At 37.1% G+C, this 20,786-nt stretch overlaps 1 protein-coding gene across 2 annotated transcripts in view; it reads right to left on the reverse strand.

The window, feature by feature from the left end:
• Positions 1-20,786, reverse strand: part of BMP2K (BMP2 inducible kinase) — a gene marked incomplete at both ends in the record, with an annotated part of 117,218 nt that overhangs the window by 52,765 nt on the left and 43,667 nt on the right. For both annotated transcript variants that reach the window (XM_084234079.1, XM_084234078.1), the window contains 4 exons: positions 397-518; positions 807-949; positions 3,184-3,289; positions 17,491-17,609. In XM_084234079.1, coding sequence (XP_084090205.1) covers positions 397-518; positions 807-949; positions 3,184-3,289; positions 17,491-17,609 — 490 coding nt within the window. The remainder of the gene's footprint in view (positions 1-396; positions 519-806; positions 950-3,183; positions 3,290-17,490; positions 17,610-20,786) is intronic.

The following is a 20,786-nucleotide window of genomic DNA, read 5'->3' on the forward strand; positions in this document are numbered from 1 at the left end:
CCAATACACCATTACGAAGGAACGCATTTTCTACATACAGAAGTCAATTTTCTTACTATTGAATGTAAAGTTTAAATGTTTTCAAATAACTTTTTCTAACAAGCGCAAATCTCCAATATCAATAAAAGCAAAGATGTTTAGCTGAATTCAACAATCATATAAAATTTGCTAAATTTGATAAATTTGCTTATGATGTCCATAAAAAAAAAAAAGGCATCCATGGTAAAATGTATTTCCTATTAAGCTAGATATAAATTAATCAATGGCCACAGCACAGTAATATTTTTATGAAATTTGTTAAGGAAAATGTCTGAACTTTGTATTAGCAGAGATGGATACAAATTCGAGCTAACAAAAGTTCCCAAGAGACAAAGAACAATAATAATAAACACTTACTTTTTAATTTCTTCTTCTACTACATTAACTCCATCTTTTTGAGGATTAAGAAATTTATTAGTGGCACTGCCAAAGTCACAAAGTACATAATTTCCACCATCATTCAACAAAATATTTTCTACCTTAAGAAAAGAAAAGCAGTAATTAGTAGTTTGCAAAGTAAAAAGCATCTTTTTTACAACCATGTATTTATATACTAAACAGTGAAGGGAGAAGAAAGAGACCCCTCAAGGTCATGAAAAGCACAATTTCAATTCTAAGATCAGTCTGGAGATGGTCTTAGGAAAAACAGCCAGGAACAGAGAGACCAACTCAATGCTAAGATACACTGGTTTAGATGAAGACAGCCCAAGCACATTTTAACTCAAATTTTAAAATGTATTAACCCATAAGTAGCCCAAAGTTCATACCTTCAGATCTCGGTGAATTATTGGAGTCTTACATTGATGCAACCTTGCAACGGCTTCGCAGGTGTCACAGAAGATCTGTAACACTTCTGTTTCTGTAAAACCCGTCTGCAGCTTCTTATTCATCTGATTCACTACCTGTCCAGCTAACCAAAAAAAAAAGTAATCTTTAGGACATACTTTGAAAAAAATGAATGCTTTCACAAAGAAGTATGATATCTTTATGGTCTCAGTTAGGGAATTGACTCATAATGTTCATAAAAGGATATTTATTACATACCACATTGTGCTGATTAAATGACATATACTTTTTCACATTTGATATCTCAAAAATGAGCACATCTTAACACAGATAATAACTTGCTAATGTCATTAGCCATTTTTAACATTTTAACATCTCTGAAATCAGAGTGTAGCTCATAACTAAAGACATCACAGACATAAAGAAACCATAATTCAACACTGGTAAACAATAGTGAGTAAAAATAAAGTTTCTATTCTAATGGAATTTCCTAGAGACAAACATTAAACAATCACAAAATACATGTTATTGGGTACAATAAGGATAATATGAGAAAAACCTAAATTTAAAATCAATGAAGAAGGATGGGGAGGAGAGGACATCAGGTAAGACCTGTCAAATGAAGTGATATTTACATTGAAACTGAAAGATAATCAGAAATTAACCAGGCACAGATATGGGAAAAGAGCATTCTAGCAAAAGTGAGTAGTGGATACAAAGAATGGGTAACAACTTAGTGATATTTTAGATTTTGACCTTGAGAACCAAGGAGACTTTCCTATCTGACCTTTAAGCTATTTCTTTGATTGAAGGCTAAGGGACTTGAAAGAACAAGAAAAAAGATGGATTAAGAGGTTAGAGCTCTAGTTCGTGTAAGAGATAACAGGACAGATTTTTAATAAATTAATACTTTCACATTCATTTCACAATCAGATAGGGCCCCTGATTTTCTGAGTTTCTTCTCTTTCATACACTAAGGAATTCACTAAAACTGCAGATTTTTCTCTACATGATACAGTGTAGAATACAAAATGTAAGGGCAAACATCCTAAGGATTTTAATTTGACTGCTGCTGAGGTGACAGATGGGGCAGATAATGATTCAGTCACAGTTTAAATGAACTATTTGACTTTTTTAACATATAAATAAATTAGTTTGATAAAAATTAAAACTTCATGCGCCAGACAATTTTCTTTTTTTTTACAAAGCAAAAGAATGCCTTCCTCAAAATATAGTTCAGGTCATACTTCTATTTTAAAATAAAATTTGGCCCCTAAAATTGAAGCTTATTTGGCTCAGCCCCTTTTAAAATGTCTTCTGGATGACAATTAATTAAACCCATCCAGAGTTTTGATTATGCCTAATTCAATTACCTTTAAAATCTATGATTAACCCATTAATAATTAACCTATTAGTTGACTCTAATCCAGCTAAGAATTATACCATAAACCCTAGAATAGAACACAGGGAGAAAAAGTATTTTCTTCCTAAAGAAAAGACTGCTTTACAGCACAGATGAGAATAAAATGAGGGAAAACACCAATATTTCATATTAAAAATAGAAATAATTTACAAATGTATCACACTAGATATTATAATATTGATTCACTTCATTTTCTTCTGTCCATCCCTCTTTACAGACTACATGAGACAATATTTTGTCCATCACTACAACCATTCCCCTCCTCTTCCTCTTCAAATCTTCAGGAAATTATAAGAGTTCCTAGTATAATAATTAATAATTATAAGTGCCTTAAAAGAATCTAAATAGAAACAAGTGCTCTTCAGAAACCAAATGTCCAGAAACAGTACAAATTAAAAAAAAAAAAAGGAAGTTCCTAGGAAATGAATTAATTACTGACACACATATTAAAGTAAAAAATTTTCCAATATTTGTTAAAATTATCATTATTGAGGCATACTATATAAGTCAATATTTCCTTGGAAAAAACCACACCACATACTTTTTTTAAATAAAAGTTATCAATATTAAATGATAACATTGTAAAGATATGGGGAAATATTTTACAACACTAATATTGACATTATGCTCTTCTTGGTTGGATTATAAAGAATTGTATAGGGAACATGAAATGCAACTTCTCTTTACTTGCAGAGTTGTTGTTTTAAACCAAATAGTTTTTTTCTAATTCTCCATTTTCATGTTCATATTATCACTGCAGCAACTATTACTAGATTTTAAGTATTTTTAAACAGGATTTTTAATTAAACAGATTATTAAAGATAAGACTGCAATAAATGTCTAAATAAGATGACAGCTTCCAGAGAGAACCTACCTAAGATACCCATTTTTAAAAGCAATTTTTTAATATAATGCAAAGGCAGAAATATACTTACCTCGACAATATTCCATTAAGATAAGTACTTCCCATACATTATCACTAATTGAATTGACAGCACAATCCAAATAACTCACGATATTTTTGTGACCAGAAAGCTCTTTCTGTAAGAAAAAAAAAATTTAATTGGAAAATATACATTGGAAATCTCTATCGTTAGCAATAAGTCTTTAATTACTACAGTTCAATTTCAAAAAAGTAAAATTAGGCATAAGATTGAAATCTGGAGGAGAGGGGCGGAGCAACATGGCGGCGAGGAGACACTGCGAGTAAGATCTCCCATTAAAAAAAGTTAATAGGGAGGAAAAGCGGCAGGTCCCAGTGAGAACTGGGACACGGAAGATAAACGGACGACTCCAGCAAACTGCCCGAAGAAGAAAGTGGCCATAAAAGAGGACGAGAAGGGAGGGAAGCGCAGAACCCTGCTCCCCTCCCCCGCCCACAGAGGCGGCACTCTCCGACCGGCAGAGACGAGGGAAACAACAAACCAAAACGCCCAACAAGAAAAACGGATGCAGCAAGTGGGACTGTGAGTGGAAAGGAACTATTTCAGCCACCACACCCCGTGAACGGGAGCTGAGGCGAACCCTGCAGGATCCGCGCGGAGGTGAGCTCCAGGCGCCATTAAAGAGCCCCGCCCACCAGGAGGAGACCAGCACCAGCACACAGCCCCAGCCGCCCCGTAAGCTTGCGCAAAAGCGGCGCTCGGATTGCAGCTGCCCAGGGCCCTGCGCCTGCGACCTAGGCTTGCGGGGAGACGGCGGAGGCCCTCCCTGAGTGAGCAGGAACAAGGTGCCCAGGCAGGGGAGCGGGATTCAAAAGGCGCCATTCCCGCGCCACTGATCTGGGCTACAGCCCGCGTCCTGGAACTGAGGGCTTTGGAACTGAGACCCGGGCGGAGGCCCTCCCTGAGTGAGCAGGAACAAGGCGCCCAGGCAGGGGAGCGGGATTCAAAAGGCGCCATTCCCGCGCCACTGATCTGGGCTACAGCCCGCGTCCTGGAACTGAGGGCTTTGGAACTGAGACCCTGGCGGAGGCCCTCCCTGAGTGAGCAAGAACAAGGCGCCCAGGCAGGGGAGCGGGATTCAAAAGGCGCCATTCCCGCGCCACTGATCTGGGCTACAGCCCGTGTCCTGGAACTGAGGGCTTTGGAACTGAGACCCGGGGCACGAAATTAGGGGCGTGGGTTCCCCACGACGGTGGGGCACAAGGCAGACACAGCACCCCAAAGCCGTTGAGGTGTACCCTACCATCCCCGCTCTGCTCCCTGTCCCACGGGGTGGAAAATCAGCTCCCCAAGGGCTCTAGGAGAGATCTCTGGTGCCACCTAGCGACTTGACCCCAGCACAGGCTACTGAAGGAGCTAGTGGCCAGCTGGGGAGTTAGCCCACACCGGGCCCCTTCTGAACAAGTAGTCTGAGCCCACAGGGAGAGCGAGCACCCACAGCCAGGGCAGACCAGGCGCGCAGAAGAGTGTGCCTGAGACCAGAAGCGCAGGGAGTGTGTCCCACATCACCATTTTAGAACAGGGACATTTCTTCAGTAAAGACTACCTGCAGAAGGCTTCCTCAGGAGCCAGAGGTGAGCGGGGGAAGTTCGCCCACGCCAGACCCCCTCTGGCCTGCAGTCCAAGCCCAGAGGGGGAGCAGGAACCCACCGCCGGGGCAGACCAGGCGCACAGGGGAGTGTGTCCCCACATCGGCATTTTAGAACAGGGACCTTTCTCCAGTAAAGGCTGCTTGAAACTGACAGATGACTCCTGGAAGAACCAGAGGGGAACAGAGAAGCCCACCCAAGATGCCGGCAAGTCCCAACAACACAGTGTCCCAACGCATACGGCAAATTAGAAAACAGACAGTAGGGAGGAGAAGAACCACACGCAACCTAGCAACTCTCCAGAGAAAAAGCACACCACAAAAAGAAAGCCAGCCCCCAGATTGCAACGACAATAACTTGGAAGAATTTCTGAGCCTTCCAGAAAGAGAATTTAAAATTGCCGTGATTAAAAAACTGACAGAAGTCATAAAGGAAAACAATGATAAGGGAAAAATAATCAACGATCAGAAGAATGCAATTGAGTCCCTAGAGAGGGAAAACAATGGTCAGAAGAAAGAAATTGAGTCCCTAAAGAGGGAAGTAAAAGAAATGCAGGAGATCAAAGAATTAATGGAAGAACTAAAGAATTCTGGGAAAAGCAATGAAAGCAGAATAGATGAAATGGAAGAACGAATAAGTAATCTTGAAGACACAGAAATAAAAAGAACCAAAACAGAGAAGGAAAGAGAAGTACGAAGGAAAAAGAACGAAGAAAGACTTCGGGAACTATCTGACTCCATGAGGAAAGGAAATATAAGAGTTATAGGAATACCAGAAGGAGAGGAGAGAGATGTAGGAACAGAGAAAATATTCAAAGAGATAATTGAAGAGAACTTCCCAAATGTGAAGAAGGAGCTGAAAATTGATATACAAGAAGCAAGAAGAACACCAAACTTCCACGACGAAAGGAAAAATACAGCAAGACACATAATAGTAAAGCTCCCAAGAATCCAGGACAAGGAAAAAATAATGAAGCTGGCAAGAGGGAAGAAACAGATAACATTCAAAGGAAAACCAATCAGGCTGACATCAGACTTCTCCGAAGAAACACTACGGGCAAGGAGAGAGTGGAGGGACATAGTCAACAGACTCCAAGAAAACAGATGCCAACCAAGAATACTCTATCCCGCAAAGCTCTCCTTCCTCTTTGAAGAAAGAATATGGACCTTCCCAGACAAACAGAAACTCCGGAATTTCATTGCAACTAAACCCCCACTCCAAAAAATACTACAAGGAGTCCTAAAGCCAGAACCTCAGAGCGACGAATAACAATGAAAGAAGGCCCAAAAAAAAAAAAAAGTTATTAAAAGAATAAATAAATAAAATCAAAGGAAAGACAAACACAATGGCAAATACAGATGTTAACATATCAATATTAACTCTAAATGTAAATGGACTAAATTCTTCAATAAAAAGACACAGAGTTGCAGCCTGGATTAAGAAACAAAACCCAACCTTTTGCTGTCTCCAGGAAACACATTTAGCTACAAAAGATAAAAATAGGCTCAAAGTTAAAGGATGGAAAACAATCCTACAAGCAAATGGACCAAAAAAGAAAGCAGGAACAGCTATACTTATATCAGATAAAACAGATTTCAAACTCAAAAAGATAAAAAGAGACCCCAATGGTCACTACATTATGATCAAGGGGACAATACTTCAAGAAGAAATAACACTCATTAACATACACTCACCAAACGAAGGAGCACCAAAATATATCAGACAACTGTTGTCCTCTCTGAAAACAGACATCAGAGAAAACACATACGTAGTGGGAGACTTCAACACACCACTATCAACAATGGATAGATCAACAAGACAAAAAATAAGTAAAGAAACCAAAGCTCTAAATAAAGACCTAGAGCAATTGGGCTTAACAGACATCTATAGAACACTAAACCCCAAAAAAACGGAGTACACATTTTTCTCAAGGGCACACGGATCATTCTCCAGGATCGATCACATACTGGGGCACAAGACAAACATCAACAGATACACCAAGATTGAAATCATATCAACCATCTTTTCTGACCATGAAGGCATCAAACTAGAAATAAACCATAAAAAGAAGGCAAGGAACTTTCCTACCTCATGGAGATTAAAAACCACACTACTGGAAGACCATTGGACTAATGAGGAGATCAAAGAAGAAATTAAAAAATTTTTTGAATTGAACGACAAGGAGGACACCAATATCCTAAATGTATGGGATGCAGCAAAAGCAGTAATAAGAGGAAAATATATAGCAATAGAAGCTCACATCAAGAAACAAGAAAGAACGCAAAGAAACAACCTAATCTCGAAGCTCAAAGATCTAGAAAAAGAACAACAAGAAAACCCCAAAACCAGTAGAAGAAAAGAAATAATAAAAACCAAAGCAGAAATAAATGAAATTGAAACTAAAAAAACAATCCAAAAGATCAATGAAACCAAGAGCTGGTTCTTTGAAAAAATCAATAAAATAGACAAACCCCTAGCCAGGCTCACAAAGGAAAAAAGGGAGAAAGCACAAATAAACAGGATCATCAATGAAAGAGGAGAAATCACAACGGACACAGCAGAAATCAAAAGAATAATCAGTAACTACTATGAACAGTTATATGGAAACAAGTTTAACAATCTAGAGGAGATGGACAAATTCCTACAACTCTACAATCACCCAAAGCTAGATAAAGAAGAAATAGAACACCTAAACAGACCAATTACAATTAGCGAAATTGAAATGGTAATCAAAAACCTCCCCAAAAACAAAAGCCCAGGACCTGATGGATTTACAAATGAATTCTACCAAACATTCAGAGATGAATTAGTGCCTATCCTTCACAAACTCTTCCAAAAAATTGAGAAGGAAGGGACAATACCAAACACGTTCTATGAAGCCAATATTACACTAATACCAAAACCGAACAAGGACAACACAAAAAAGGAAAACTACAGGCCAATCTCCCTAATGAACACTGATGCAAAAATCCTCAATAAAATTTTAGCTATCAGAATCCAACAATGTATCCATAAGATAATTCACCACGACCAAGTTGGATTCATTCCAGGGGCACAAGGATGGTTTAACATCCGAAAATCAATCAACGTTATCCAACACATCAACAAAAAGAAATATAAAAACCATATGATAATATCAATAGATGCTGAGAAAGCTTTCGACAAAGTGCAACACCCATTCATGATAAAAGCCCTTGAAATTCTTGGGATACAAGGAACATACCTCAACATCATAAAGGCCATCTATGACAAGCCAACAGCCAGTATCATTCTCAATGGTGAAAAGCTGAAAGCAATTCCATTAAGATCTGGAACAAGACAAGGATGTCCACTCTCACCATTGCTTTTCAATATAATACTGGAAGTCCTAGCCAGGGCAATAAGACAAGAGAAAGACATCCAAGGAATCCAAATAGGAAAAGAAGAAGTCAAACTATCACTATTTGCAGACGATATGATATTATACATAGAGAAGCCCAAAAACTCCACAGAAAAGCTAATTCAACTCATCAATCAGTTCAGTAAAGTGGCAGGATACAAAATCAACACGCAAAAGTCAGTAGCCTTCCTATACACAAACAATAAATCTGAAGAAGAAGAAATCAAAAAGACCATCCCTTTTGTTATTGAAACAAAAAAAATCAAATATTTGGGAATAAATCTAACAAAAGAGGTAAAGGACCTATACAAAGAAAATTATAAAACACTGTTAAAAGAAATAGAAGAAGACACAAAGAAATGGAGAGACATCCCCTGCTCATGGATTGGAAGAATAAACATTATTAAAATGGCCATCCTTCCAAAAGCAATATACAGATTCAATGCTATTCCAATCAAAATTTCAATGTCATTCTTCAAAGAAATAGAACAATTATTGATGAAATTCATATGGAATCACAAAAAACCCCGAATAGCCAAAGCTCTCCTGAAAAAAAAAGAAGGGAATGGAGGCATCAGACTCCCAGACTTCAAACTATACTACAAAGCCATAATCATCAAAACTGCATGGTATTGGAACAAGAACAGACATACAGACCAATGGAATCGAATAGAAAATCCAGAAATAAACCCACAGATTTATGGTCAACTAATCTTTGACAAAGGAGCAAAGACTATGCATTGGAGCAAAGAAAGTTTGTTCAATAAATGGTGCTGGGAAAACTGGGTCGCTACATGCAAAAGAATGAAGCTTGACCACCACCTCACACCATACACAAAAATCAACTCAAAATGGATTAAAGAACTAGACATAAGACCTGAAACCATAAAATATATAGAAGGAAATATAGGCGAAACACTACGTGATTTGCACATCAAAGACATCTTTACAGACACATCACCCAAAGCAGTGATAGTGAAGGCAAAGATAAACAGCTGGGACTATATCAAATTAAAGAGCTTTTGCACAGCAAAAGAGACAATAACAAAAACAAAGAGAAACCCCACCAACTGGGAGAACATTTTTGCACCCAACACTAATGATAAAGGACTGATCACAAAAATCTGCAAAGAGCTGATGAGACTCAACAACAACAAAGAAAATAATCCAGTCAAAATATGGGCAGAAGAGCTTAAAAGAAACTTCTCTGAAGAGGAAATGCAAATGGCCAACAGGCATATGAAAAAATGTTCAACATCACTTGTCATCAGGGAAATGCAAATCAAAACTACCATGAGATACCATCTTACACCAGTGAGAATGGCACATATTAAAAAAACTAGCAACAACAAATGTTGGCGAGGGTGTGGAGAAAAAGGAACTCTTCTGCACTGTTGGTGGGAGTGCAAACTGGTCCAACCACTGTGGAAAGCTGTGTGGAGATTTCTGGACCTACTAAACATAGAGCTTCCATATGACCCAGCAATTCCACTCCTAGGTATTTACCCAAAGGACACAGAAACATCAATTCCAAAGAACACCTGCACCCCTATGTTTATAGCAGCACTGTTTACAATAGCTAAGCTTTGGAAACAACCCAAATGCCCAAAAATAGATGACTGGATCAAGAAGATGTGGTACATATATACCATGGAATATTACTCAGCATTCAAAAAAGATAAACACATGCAATTTGCTGCAACATGGATGGCGCTGGAAGGGATCATGCTCAGCGAAATAAGCCAAAAAGAAAAAGAAAAATACCGGATGGTCTCACTCATAGCAGGAATCTAGAAAACTTAAATAATGGACCAGGAAAATGAATAACTATAAGAAAGTGAAAATCAAAATCAACAAAAAACTATGAACCAGAGACACTTTTAGGGGGGCGGGGGCGGGAGGGGAGGGATTGGGGTCAGAATGGGGGGCTGCAATTGTATGGGGAATATAACAATAAAATTTATAAAAAAAAAAAAAAAGATAATGCAATTTAAGTAATGGGAGTCACATAAGAAAAAAAAAAATAAATAAAAAGGTCAATCCCTAAAAAAAAAAAAAAAAAAAAAAAATAATAAGCCACAACGTTGTTTTATAAGATTAAAAATGTATATGGCTTTGTAAGCCAATGTTATGTCAATAAAAATGATATAATTTTTAAGTTTATAAATATATATAAATTATATATGTGTGTGTATATAAATGTGTGTATATATATTTAAAAAAAAAAAAAAGAAATCTGACATTTTTCAAAAAGGTTTTTACAATTTCAGTGGAAAGTTCACTTGTATGCAACCATCATTTTCAAACAAGGAAGTATTACAGTGAATATTTTAATTAAATCAGGAAGAAAGAGATTGTTGACACAAAAGTAAGTCTTCAAAAGAGATTGTAAAAGACAGTCCTTTGGGAAACCTGCAGTCCTATATTTATTGCAGTACTATTTACAATAACTACGATATGCAAACAACCTAAATGCCCCAAAACAGATAAACACATCAATAAGATGTGGTATGTGTATACAATGTAATACTACTCAGAGATCAAAAAAGATAAACCCATGCCATTTGCAAAAACATGATTAGAACTGGAAGGAATGATGCGAAGCAAAATAAGTCAGAAGGGAAAAAAATGGTTTCACGTACATGTGGAATAGAGAAACTGAACAAAAGGTCAGAAAAAAAGATAAAACTTGCAAGCAGACCATAGACCTGAGGGATAGAGCAGGGAAGGGAGAGGAAGAGGGAAAAGCACAAGAGACTATGGTGTGGTCATGGATGCTTAGGTAGTAAAGACCTACAGGGACTACACCTGAGGGGAGAAATCAAACACTGTCCAAAAATTAACAACAATTCAAAAAATAAATTTAAAAATAAAAATAAATATATAAATAAAAGATAGTCCTTTGGGACACAAGAATAAAATATTGGAACTTTTTTATATTTACTTTCATGTGGGAAAAAAAAACCATTCTAAAACCTGTGAACTAACAATAATACTCTCATTTGCTTTTCCTGAAACATATTGCATTTATTTGCAACTAGTTAGGTGGATTTATGAATGCATGAAACTATTAGGTTACTAAAAAGGATTTCTGTAAAGAAACTAAAAAGTAAAGATAATTTTAAAAAGGAAGAAAATAGCAAATTTGACATGTTGCTCCTAGTACATGAGTCATCAGCATATAATGATGTTAAAAATAATGATGGTCTGGGCCTCCCTGGTGGCGCAGCGGGTCCAGCACAGTGCTGTGAAGCTGTCCTCAGCCTCTGCGGCGTGGGTTTGATTCCCAGCTGGCCAGGGAGATTCCTGTCTCGCCCGCTGCTCCCCTCAGCAGTATCTTCAGTCCGTCTGCCTGTTCTGCTCCCCACTCTGTCTCTGGTGAATTCTCTCACCCTCACCTCTGGCCTGTACCCCAGTTCTTGTATAAATTAAAAAAAAAAATCTTTGAACAATAATAATAATAATAATAATAATGGTCTAATTAAGTCTACAGAAATTAAAACACAATTATCAAGAACACTACTTAAAATGAATTTACTAGTGGTGAACCTAATATAGTGTAAATACATGTTGATTTTCAAAGATGTACACCTGAAACTTATTATAATGCACTGTCACTTCAATTCAAAAAAAGGGAAAACTTTAATTTTTGAAAATGAATATAACACCTACCATTATTAACAAGCCTAGCTTGTTAATAGCTATGAACTATAATTTGAGATATAGACTAATGACAGCTAAATAGGTAAATCATTTATAAATATTCACAATAGGAAATGGATCACCAAAAAAACCACTGTGCTAAAGATCTAGTCAGCTCCTAAAATGTCTTTTTCTAAAGCAGAGGATTTGAGTGTTGCGCAAACAAAAATTTCAACTAATGTATACTGGCACTTGCTAAATAGGAGATGAGAACAAAGAGTAAGACAACAGAAGAAAAGCGGAGAACTGAGGAGGAGAATTAGGAGAGAAGGGGGCAAGGGGGCAAATGCAAACGAGAAGTCAACCAGAGCACTGAGAATAAGCAGCCAAAGAAAAAGAGAAAAATTGCATTTTGTAATTTATTTCAACTTCGATCTACCCATCTGAATACTGAAATTTTCTTTAATTATCTACTAAAGTATTTTTTATTTCCCTAATAATGAATATTTCCTTTGCAAAGAACACCCCCCCCCAAAAAAAAAAAAAACTTTATAGCCAAGATTTCAAAAATTAAAAGCAGGGAAGTTGGGCGAGATGGCAGCAAAGACTATGAGTTCGCCTCCCTCACATATTCATTAGTTTGGAGCAGAACAAAGCCAAAAATCCCCCAAAGGAAAAACAAAGGACCAAGACAGCCCAGTGAAAAGGGGAAAGAAAAAGCAAGGGAGGAGCAATGTGCAGAAGCCCCTACAGTTGATAACTCAGAAGCACACACCATCATCATGTACTCTTGAAACCTGGCAGTGCATTAGATCAGGGGCATGCTGAGTGAGTACCCAGGACAGAGGATGAGGGAATGAGCAAGGATGACTGGCTTAAACCTGAGTTTCTCAACATACAACTGAAACCTGAAAGAAGAAAGTGGGATCACCTGTGTCTTCTCAAAGACAAGGTTACTACTCAAAGACGAGGCTGGGATAATCAAAACACCTGTCACTGCCCACTGCAGGGCTAAAGTATACAACCAATGAACACTTGCATAAACCAGAGTTTTTGTACCTCTAAAACAATAGGAATAAACCTCCTGAGATACGGCTCTGTGCTCGAACAGAAAAGAGAACAACTCCTGGCACGTGACCCCATGTCAACTACAAAAAGTCGCCAGTGATGCATCCAGTGCTCAAAAATAGCCTAAAGGGCCTCCCTGGGTGGCACAGGAGTTAGTCTCAGCATTGTCAAGCTATCGCCAGCCCCTGCAGGATGCATTCCATCTCCGGCCAGGGAGCTAACCCAAGTATGGCACAGCAGACCCCTCCTGACTTGCCTGCTGTTCCCTCAGCAGTGTATTTCAGATCTGCCTGTTCTGCTCCCCACTCTGTCTCTGGTGAATCCCTTCAGCCCCTGCACCTCTGACCTACACTCCAGTTCTTATACACATAAATAAATAAAAATAAATTTAAAAAAAATAGCTTACAGGTGAAAACTGACACAAGATTATACTCAGACCGAGGAGCTGGCCTGTAAGAGACCACTGTGGACCCCCAATCCACAGCTCTGGTACCCACAGTGCTGGAGATGATCCTCTGGTGTCCTACGGTCTCAGTGCTCTCATTATGTACTATCCTCAGCGGTGCCAGTTCTACAATCACTTTAGCAGGTGCAAAGGCAACAGTCATGAAGTTTACTCCCGCTACAACCCGTAGAAACTAAAAATGAAGAGAACATACTACAAATGCTGGAGCAAAGAACTCTGAGACTGTCTCAACTCAGAACTGCAAAAATAGACTGAAGAAGAGTTCAGGTTAGCAGGTCTAACAATACTTATGAGGCTCAAAAAAAAAAAAATGAACAATAGAAAACAGCATCAGAGTAAAACAAATATGAAGCAGCCACAACCAGAAGTAATGGAGCTAAAGAATAATATAATCTAATTAAAAAATACAATTGTGTGCCTCAACAGCAGACAAATAGAAGCAATGAAGGGAACTAATGAGCTCAAAAGCACCACATCAGAGAACACACAAATAGAACAACACTGAGAGAAAAGAATTCAAAAAAATGAAAATAGTGTGAGACACCTAAGGAAAAATAACATCCATAATATGGTGTTCCCAAAGGAGAAGAAAAAGGCATAGAAAATTTATTTAAAGAAATAATTGTGAAAACCATCTCAATCTGGAAAATGAATCAAATGTCATGCTCCAAGAGATAAAAGAGTTCCAAACAAAATAGTATCAGACAGACACCAAGACACATTATAATAAAGCTGTTGAAAGAAAATAACAAGGACAGAATACTAAAAGCATCAAGAAAACAAAGGGTAACCTATATGGGGATACCAATAAGATCACCAGTGGAATTTTAAGTAAAAACATTATAAGCACAAAGGGATTGTATGAAAATATTTAATTAAATATTTTAATTTTAAAATTTTAATTCAAGTAATTAAATATAAAAAGAGTTCTAGTCCAGAATCCTTTATCCTGACATTAACATTCAAAACAGAAGAAAAGGGGCCTCACTGAAAAACAAAAGCAAAAAGAGTTTATCAGAACCAAGCCACACACACAGGTAGTCTTAAAGGGGTTTTTATAAAGCAATATAACAATGAATATAGAAGCAACAGACACCTAAGTGATTTAACATGGAATAGGAGGAGAATAACAATATGGCCCAACAGAATGAGTCAGAAACTATCGAGTCACATAATGAACCATCATGTATGAACCTCAGCAGAAACCTTAAATGAAAACTAATGAGAGTAACACACAAGACAATGAAAACAGAAAACAAACATAAAAGATCTCAAAAAGTAAGACAAGTCAAACCAAAAAAAAAAAAGAGCACTTATGACTCAATAATCACCTTTCACATAAAAAGGGCCCAAATTCACCAATCAAAAAGTGTAGAGTGTCTTCATGGAATTCAAATAAAAGTTCAACTTTCTGCTGCCTTCAAGCAGGCCCATCTTACCAACAAAGATAAGCACAGACTTAAAGACTGGAAGACAGTTATACAAGTCAATGACAACCAAAAAAAGAAACATCAGGAAAAGCTATACTATAATACCATCAGATAATAATACTCTTAAATACAACAAAAAATAACACTTAAATATACATGCACCAAACGATGAGCATGGAAGATACACAAGACAATAACAGAACTACAAAGAGATATGGACAATAACATAGTAACACTACAAGATTTTAAGAACCCACTTAAAATAACAGACAGCTCAACAAGACATAGAAGAAATAAGTAAACAACAGCCTGATTTGAGAAGTTGACCAACTTAGTCAATAGACATCTACAGAATATTACACCCAAAAACTACCGCATAAACACATTTTTTCAATACATATGGAACATTTTCAAGAATAGACCAATTATCAATAAAACTACAAAGACCAAATTATATAAAGTACTCTGACTATAATGCCAAAAAGTTAGAAATAAATAAGCTTTTTTTAAAAGCTTTATTTATTTATTTGTTTGTTTGTTTGTTTATTTATTTATTTATTTATTTATACAAGCACTGGGTATAGTCAGAAGCACAGGAGGGTGAGAGGATTCACCAGAGCCAGAGCGGGGAACAGAACAGGCAGACTGATGAAATACACTGCTGAGGGGAACAGCGGGTGCAACAGGAGAGGTCTGCGTGCCACAGCGGCCTGGGATTGAACCGTCGCTGCAGAGCAGCACTCAACTGCTGCACCACCAGGGGAGGCCCAAGAAATAAATAAGCTTTTAAAGGTACAGGATAAAACAAAGGAATTGAAAAGAAAAACAGAAAATACCTCGAGACAAATGGTACAAGCTACCAGAATCTATGGTATCCAGCAAAAGTCTAAAGAGGGACATAATTACGATACAGTCCCACAGTAAGAAGCAACAAAAACCCCATACGAACAACTTAATACTACACATAAATTCACAAAAAAAGGAGCAAACAAGACCTAGATTATTAGAAGAGAATACTAAAAATAAGAGCAGAAATATATGACACAGAAATCAAAAAGACTATATTAAAAAAAAGGAACTGAGAGTTGGTTCTAAAAAAGTAAACAGACAAATCTCTATCTCAGTTAACAAAGATAGAAACATGAATAAACAGAATCACAAATGAAAAGGAAAAATCACCACAGATAAAGTAGAATCACAAAGGATCATAAAGATTACTCTGATCTACTATAAGTAAAAGCAAACCTTAGAAAAAAAGTACCTGATTTCAAACTTTACTATAAAGTAACAGCTAAAAGATTTAGCTAAAAACAATATGGTAGTGACATAAAAATACATGGATCAACAAAACAGAATTGAAAGCCCAGAAGTAAATCCACATTTATGTCAGTACATAGTCAATGATAGAACAGGTATGACCATAACAGAGAAAGGACAGTCTCTTTCAAATAAATGGTGCTGGGAAAAATTGGAAAACCACATGTTAAAGAATGAAGTTGGATCACTCAATAACTCCATACACAAAAATAAACTCCAAATGGATTGAAGATTTAGACATAAGACTCCCGCAACAATGTCCAGCAACAGATATTCATAGATGACAGGATGGGGAAGATGTGGTATATCCACATTATGGGATACTATTCAGTCTTAAAGGAAGATGAAATGCAGCCATTTTCAACAAAATGGAGGGATTTTGAGAAAATTATATTTAGCAAATTAAATTGGGATGTTAAAAATACTGAATATTGACACAGCAGACAATTGAATAACAAAATACTTTCAAAAAACAGTGGATATCAATAGCACTTTGAGGACTTTGAGGTAAAGAGGGAAAGGGACAAGGGAGGGGGAAAAAAAGGACAGTGAGTGTTGGGGGGGGGATATAAATAAAAATGAAAATCAAAACTAATTTTTTTTTTGTAGATACAAACACATGTAGTGAATTTATTGCATGAGAGGTGCCTCCCTGGTGGTGCAGGGTTTAAAGTATCAGCGCTAGAAAACTATCACCAGCCACTGTAGCATGAGTTCAATACCCAGCCTAGGAGCTAACCCACATGGTGCAGCAGACCTCTCCTGTCTCGCTTGATGCTCCCCTCAGCAATGTATTTCAGTAGATCTGCCCATTTTGCTCCTCCCTCTGTCTCTGGTGAATCCTCTCACCCTCCTCACACCTTTGCCCAGTTCTTGTATGCATAAATAAATGAAAATAAATCTTTAAAAAAAAATGTGCATGAGAATAGTAAACACCAAATTCTGGACAGGGGTTTCTTTTTGGATGACAACTATATAGTGGTGCACTTGGTAAAGAATACACAGGTGGATTCAACTATACTTGGAAAGCTTTGAGATTTTCAAGTTGGGTAATGTATAAACTGCCATTCATTATATAGTTCTCTAAATTTTTCTACTCAAAATGTACCATAATAAAAATATATTTCAACAAAGAAAAAAGAAACCAGAGTAGCTTTCCCACTGAAATGACAGTAAGGAAGGGAGGAAAGGAAAGGAACGTGCTTGCTGTATTTAACCCTAAATATGGCTATAAGGAATGCACTACAAATTCCCAGATAATCTTCCAAGTTAATTTAATATTCTTCAAAGATTTCCCAGATGTTAATAAACCAGTAAATGGCATATCTAAAAGCTGGTGAATGTTATTGTGCAAAACCAAAAGAAAATGTCAAAAAAAATTTTTTTAATGAAATTACTTTCACTTACCATAATTGTAATTTCCCTTTTGCAAATGTTGAGGTCTGGCATGTTATTGACATACATTCGCTTTAATGCATGGCGGATTCCACCATGAGTACGCACCAGGAAAACCGTGGAGAATCCACCTAGAAGAACAAGTACAAGAACAAGAATAAATAAATTAATTTAAAGAAGTCAGAAGCTGGGCCTCCCCTGGTGGCACAGCAGAGGAGGGTCCCACATGGCCCGGCAGACCTCTCCTGTCTCACCCGCTGCTCCCCTCAGCGATGTATTTCATCTGTCTGCCTGTTCTGTTCCTCACTCTGTCTTTGGTGAATCCTCTCACCCTCCCGTGCATCTGGCCTGTACCCCGGCTTTTGTATAAATAAATAAATCTTTAAAAAAAAAAAAAAAAGAGGAGAGACTTTACAACAACCTACTATGCTTCAATTAGTATTATTAAAATAATCACAATGTAGCTTGCAGCTGACTGAACGCCACCTTGGAAAGCACTACATCTAGGGATGCCAGGTGCTTTTAATAGTTGTGCATGAACATGAGCATGAATCTCTACAGACAAAATTTTCCCCTGATAAACCATTATTTAATCCTCCTACTAAGCCATTATTTTTCCATGCTTTATATCTGACAATTTTTTCTTTATTCATGGTGATGTATGTTTGTAACTCAACTCGGATTTGTCTAGAAAGATAACATGACAACACAAAAAATGACAGAACCAATTTCTTCCTTTTCCCTGCACCTCTTATCGCACAGATATTTATTTACCTACTAGAGGTGTCAAAAGGAGTAGAAATTTATCAATAACAAAATAATGCCTGGAAAACAATTAAGCAGTCTAATGGATTAAGTGAATGGAAAATCAAGGACCCAGATTAGGATAATTAACTTTATATTGTAATAAGCTTAAAATAAATCATAATAAACAACTATCCATGCAACCTCAAGTGCCAGTCACCAGGAAACCCTCCAATTACTGATTATATTTACTTATTTACTAGTAAAGTTTTTCTGGACAGTAATTTCTATCCAGGTTTTACCAGATGTTTATACATATGTTTGATGTTGAAAAATGGACATTTCACAAAACTCTATATGGGAATCACCCTCTACCTACCTTAACAAAAATAGAATCATATACTATATAGATGGCAATAACAAAATTTACTTAGTTCATTCTTTTTAATAGTTGTACAGTATACCATACCTTGGAAATGGCATAATTTAATCATCTCCAAAGAGATGGTCATTTAAGTGGGTTTAGTATTTAGTCAGTTTGTCTGTTTCTTGCCATTACCTATAAATGTTGCCCTGAACAGTCTTGCACAAACATTCTGAAGAACTGATGCTTTCATTCCCATAGCACAGATTCTTAAGGAAAGTTTATCAAAGGAAAACCCATTTCAAATTTGATAGTAGCAGGCTATAACCTGAAAGAGGGTAGCAACTTCCACCAGCAACAGAAGAGCCAGTATTTTCACATGATCAGCAGAGCTTGCTATTTTAAACTTTGCCAAATTGAGAGGGGAAGTCACATTGCTAGTTCTATCTACATTCCTCTGATTACCAATGAAATAGAGTATCTTGACTTCTTTTTGCTGATCACTTATAATCCCTCTTCTGTGATTTGCCTTCTGTGACTTGTTTTTAGGGTAATTTTTAGACAGATTCCATAAGACAGATGTTCATCCTTGGTCCCTTTTTCTACTAGATTATCTTTTTCTTTCAACTGGTTGAACATTACAGAACTCTAATATGCAAGAAATACAATTTTCTCCTGCTCTCCAGTTGGCATATGTATATTTTACCAATTACAAAATACATATAATTATATGAACATAAAAAACCGTATGTGAGGAAACATACCAAAGCTTTCCTTAGAATCACATAATTGAGGGAAGAGGAACTTGTTTTTCTTTATATGCCATTATAATCTTGGATATTATATGGAGTGTGTGTTTCACTGGTAAATTTTAAAGAAGTAACAAAATTTCCTTTAGATGAGTGAGAAAATTATTCATTACTTTAAAACAGTTAACAAGGAAAGTCAGGAGATAATCATTCAAATATCTTAGCCAGCAGAATTGATGCAGAGTAAAAGCAGCATACAAAAGGAAAAAAGAAAGCCAAAAGGTTCCCAATAATATATGGAGATCACAGAATCAACATTTTTATCTCTATGCCCTTCATAACAACAACTCCAACAACAAAATCGAAAGGATTTTTAAGGCATACACCCACAAGGTCAAGGAGAATAGATGTCAACAAAGAGAAATCAATAAAATTTTGGAAGATGGAAATGTTATTGATACATGGTAGTTCATTAAACAAAATAGAGAAAGACCATATTAAGCACGTAAGGAGGGAGGAAACGGGTGAATAAGAAGCAAGCCTATTCTAATGGCATAAATCTGGAGAACCTAAAAAGTAACATGGGCCCATTCACAGCAGGATGCTATAGCAATGGGAAAACAGAAAAACTGGCTCAAGTCTTCATAAAAGCAGATGTCTACATTCCCTACCTCATTCCTTACAATTAGACCAACACTCACCCTCAGGCAGGATGAGTTAAGCCAACATTATCTGAGACACCAACTACCACTTGTGAGAAAGATTAGGAGAAGGGAGGGAAGGGTGTAGTCCTTTAAAAAAAAAAAAAATAAGAAAATATGCACACTGAAAAGTCAATACCCCACCTTAACCCAAGACAACTATTCAGATATAGTAACACTGACAGTCAGACATGTAGAGCATTGTAATCATAACAGGAAATTAAAGAATGGGGCGAAAAATACATACTAAAATATGGGAGTCACACATAAAAAGAAGGGGCATTCTGGGGCCTCCCTGGTGGCACAAGGGGTTAAGCGGTCAGCACTATGAAGCTATCGTCACTACTGCAGCACTGAGTTCCATCCCTGGCCAAGGAGCTGACCCACATGGTGCAGCAGACCTCTCCTGTCACGCCCGCTGCTCCCCTTAGAACAGCAGTCTGTTCCCCACTCTGTCTCTGGTGAAATCCTCTCACCCACCCCACCCCTGGCACCTCTGGTCTATACCCCAGTGTTTGTATGCATAAATAAATAAATCTTAAAAAAAAAAATTCTTGCCATTTGCACAAAGCCCTTCCAATCATCATCATCACTTTAGAGTTTCCCTCTTATAAAGAGAAAAAAAGTCATCAGAGGTTAATCAAACATACACAGAAAGCTTCTAACATGAACAAGAGATGAAAAAACAAAGTATGAGGAAAAAGTAACTTTAAAGCAATTCTCAGATACAAAAAAAAAAAAAAAAAATCA

This window comes from Talpa europaea (genome assembly GCF_964194135.1).
Source record: "Talpa europaea genome assembly, chromosome: 5".
Lineage (NCBI taxonomy): Eukaryota > Metazoa > Chordata > Mammalia > Eulipotyphla > Talpidae > Talpa > Talpa europaea.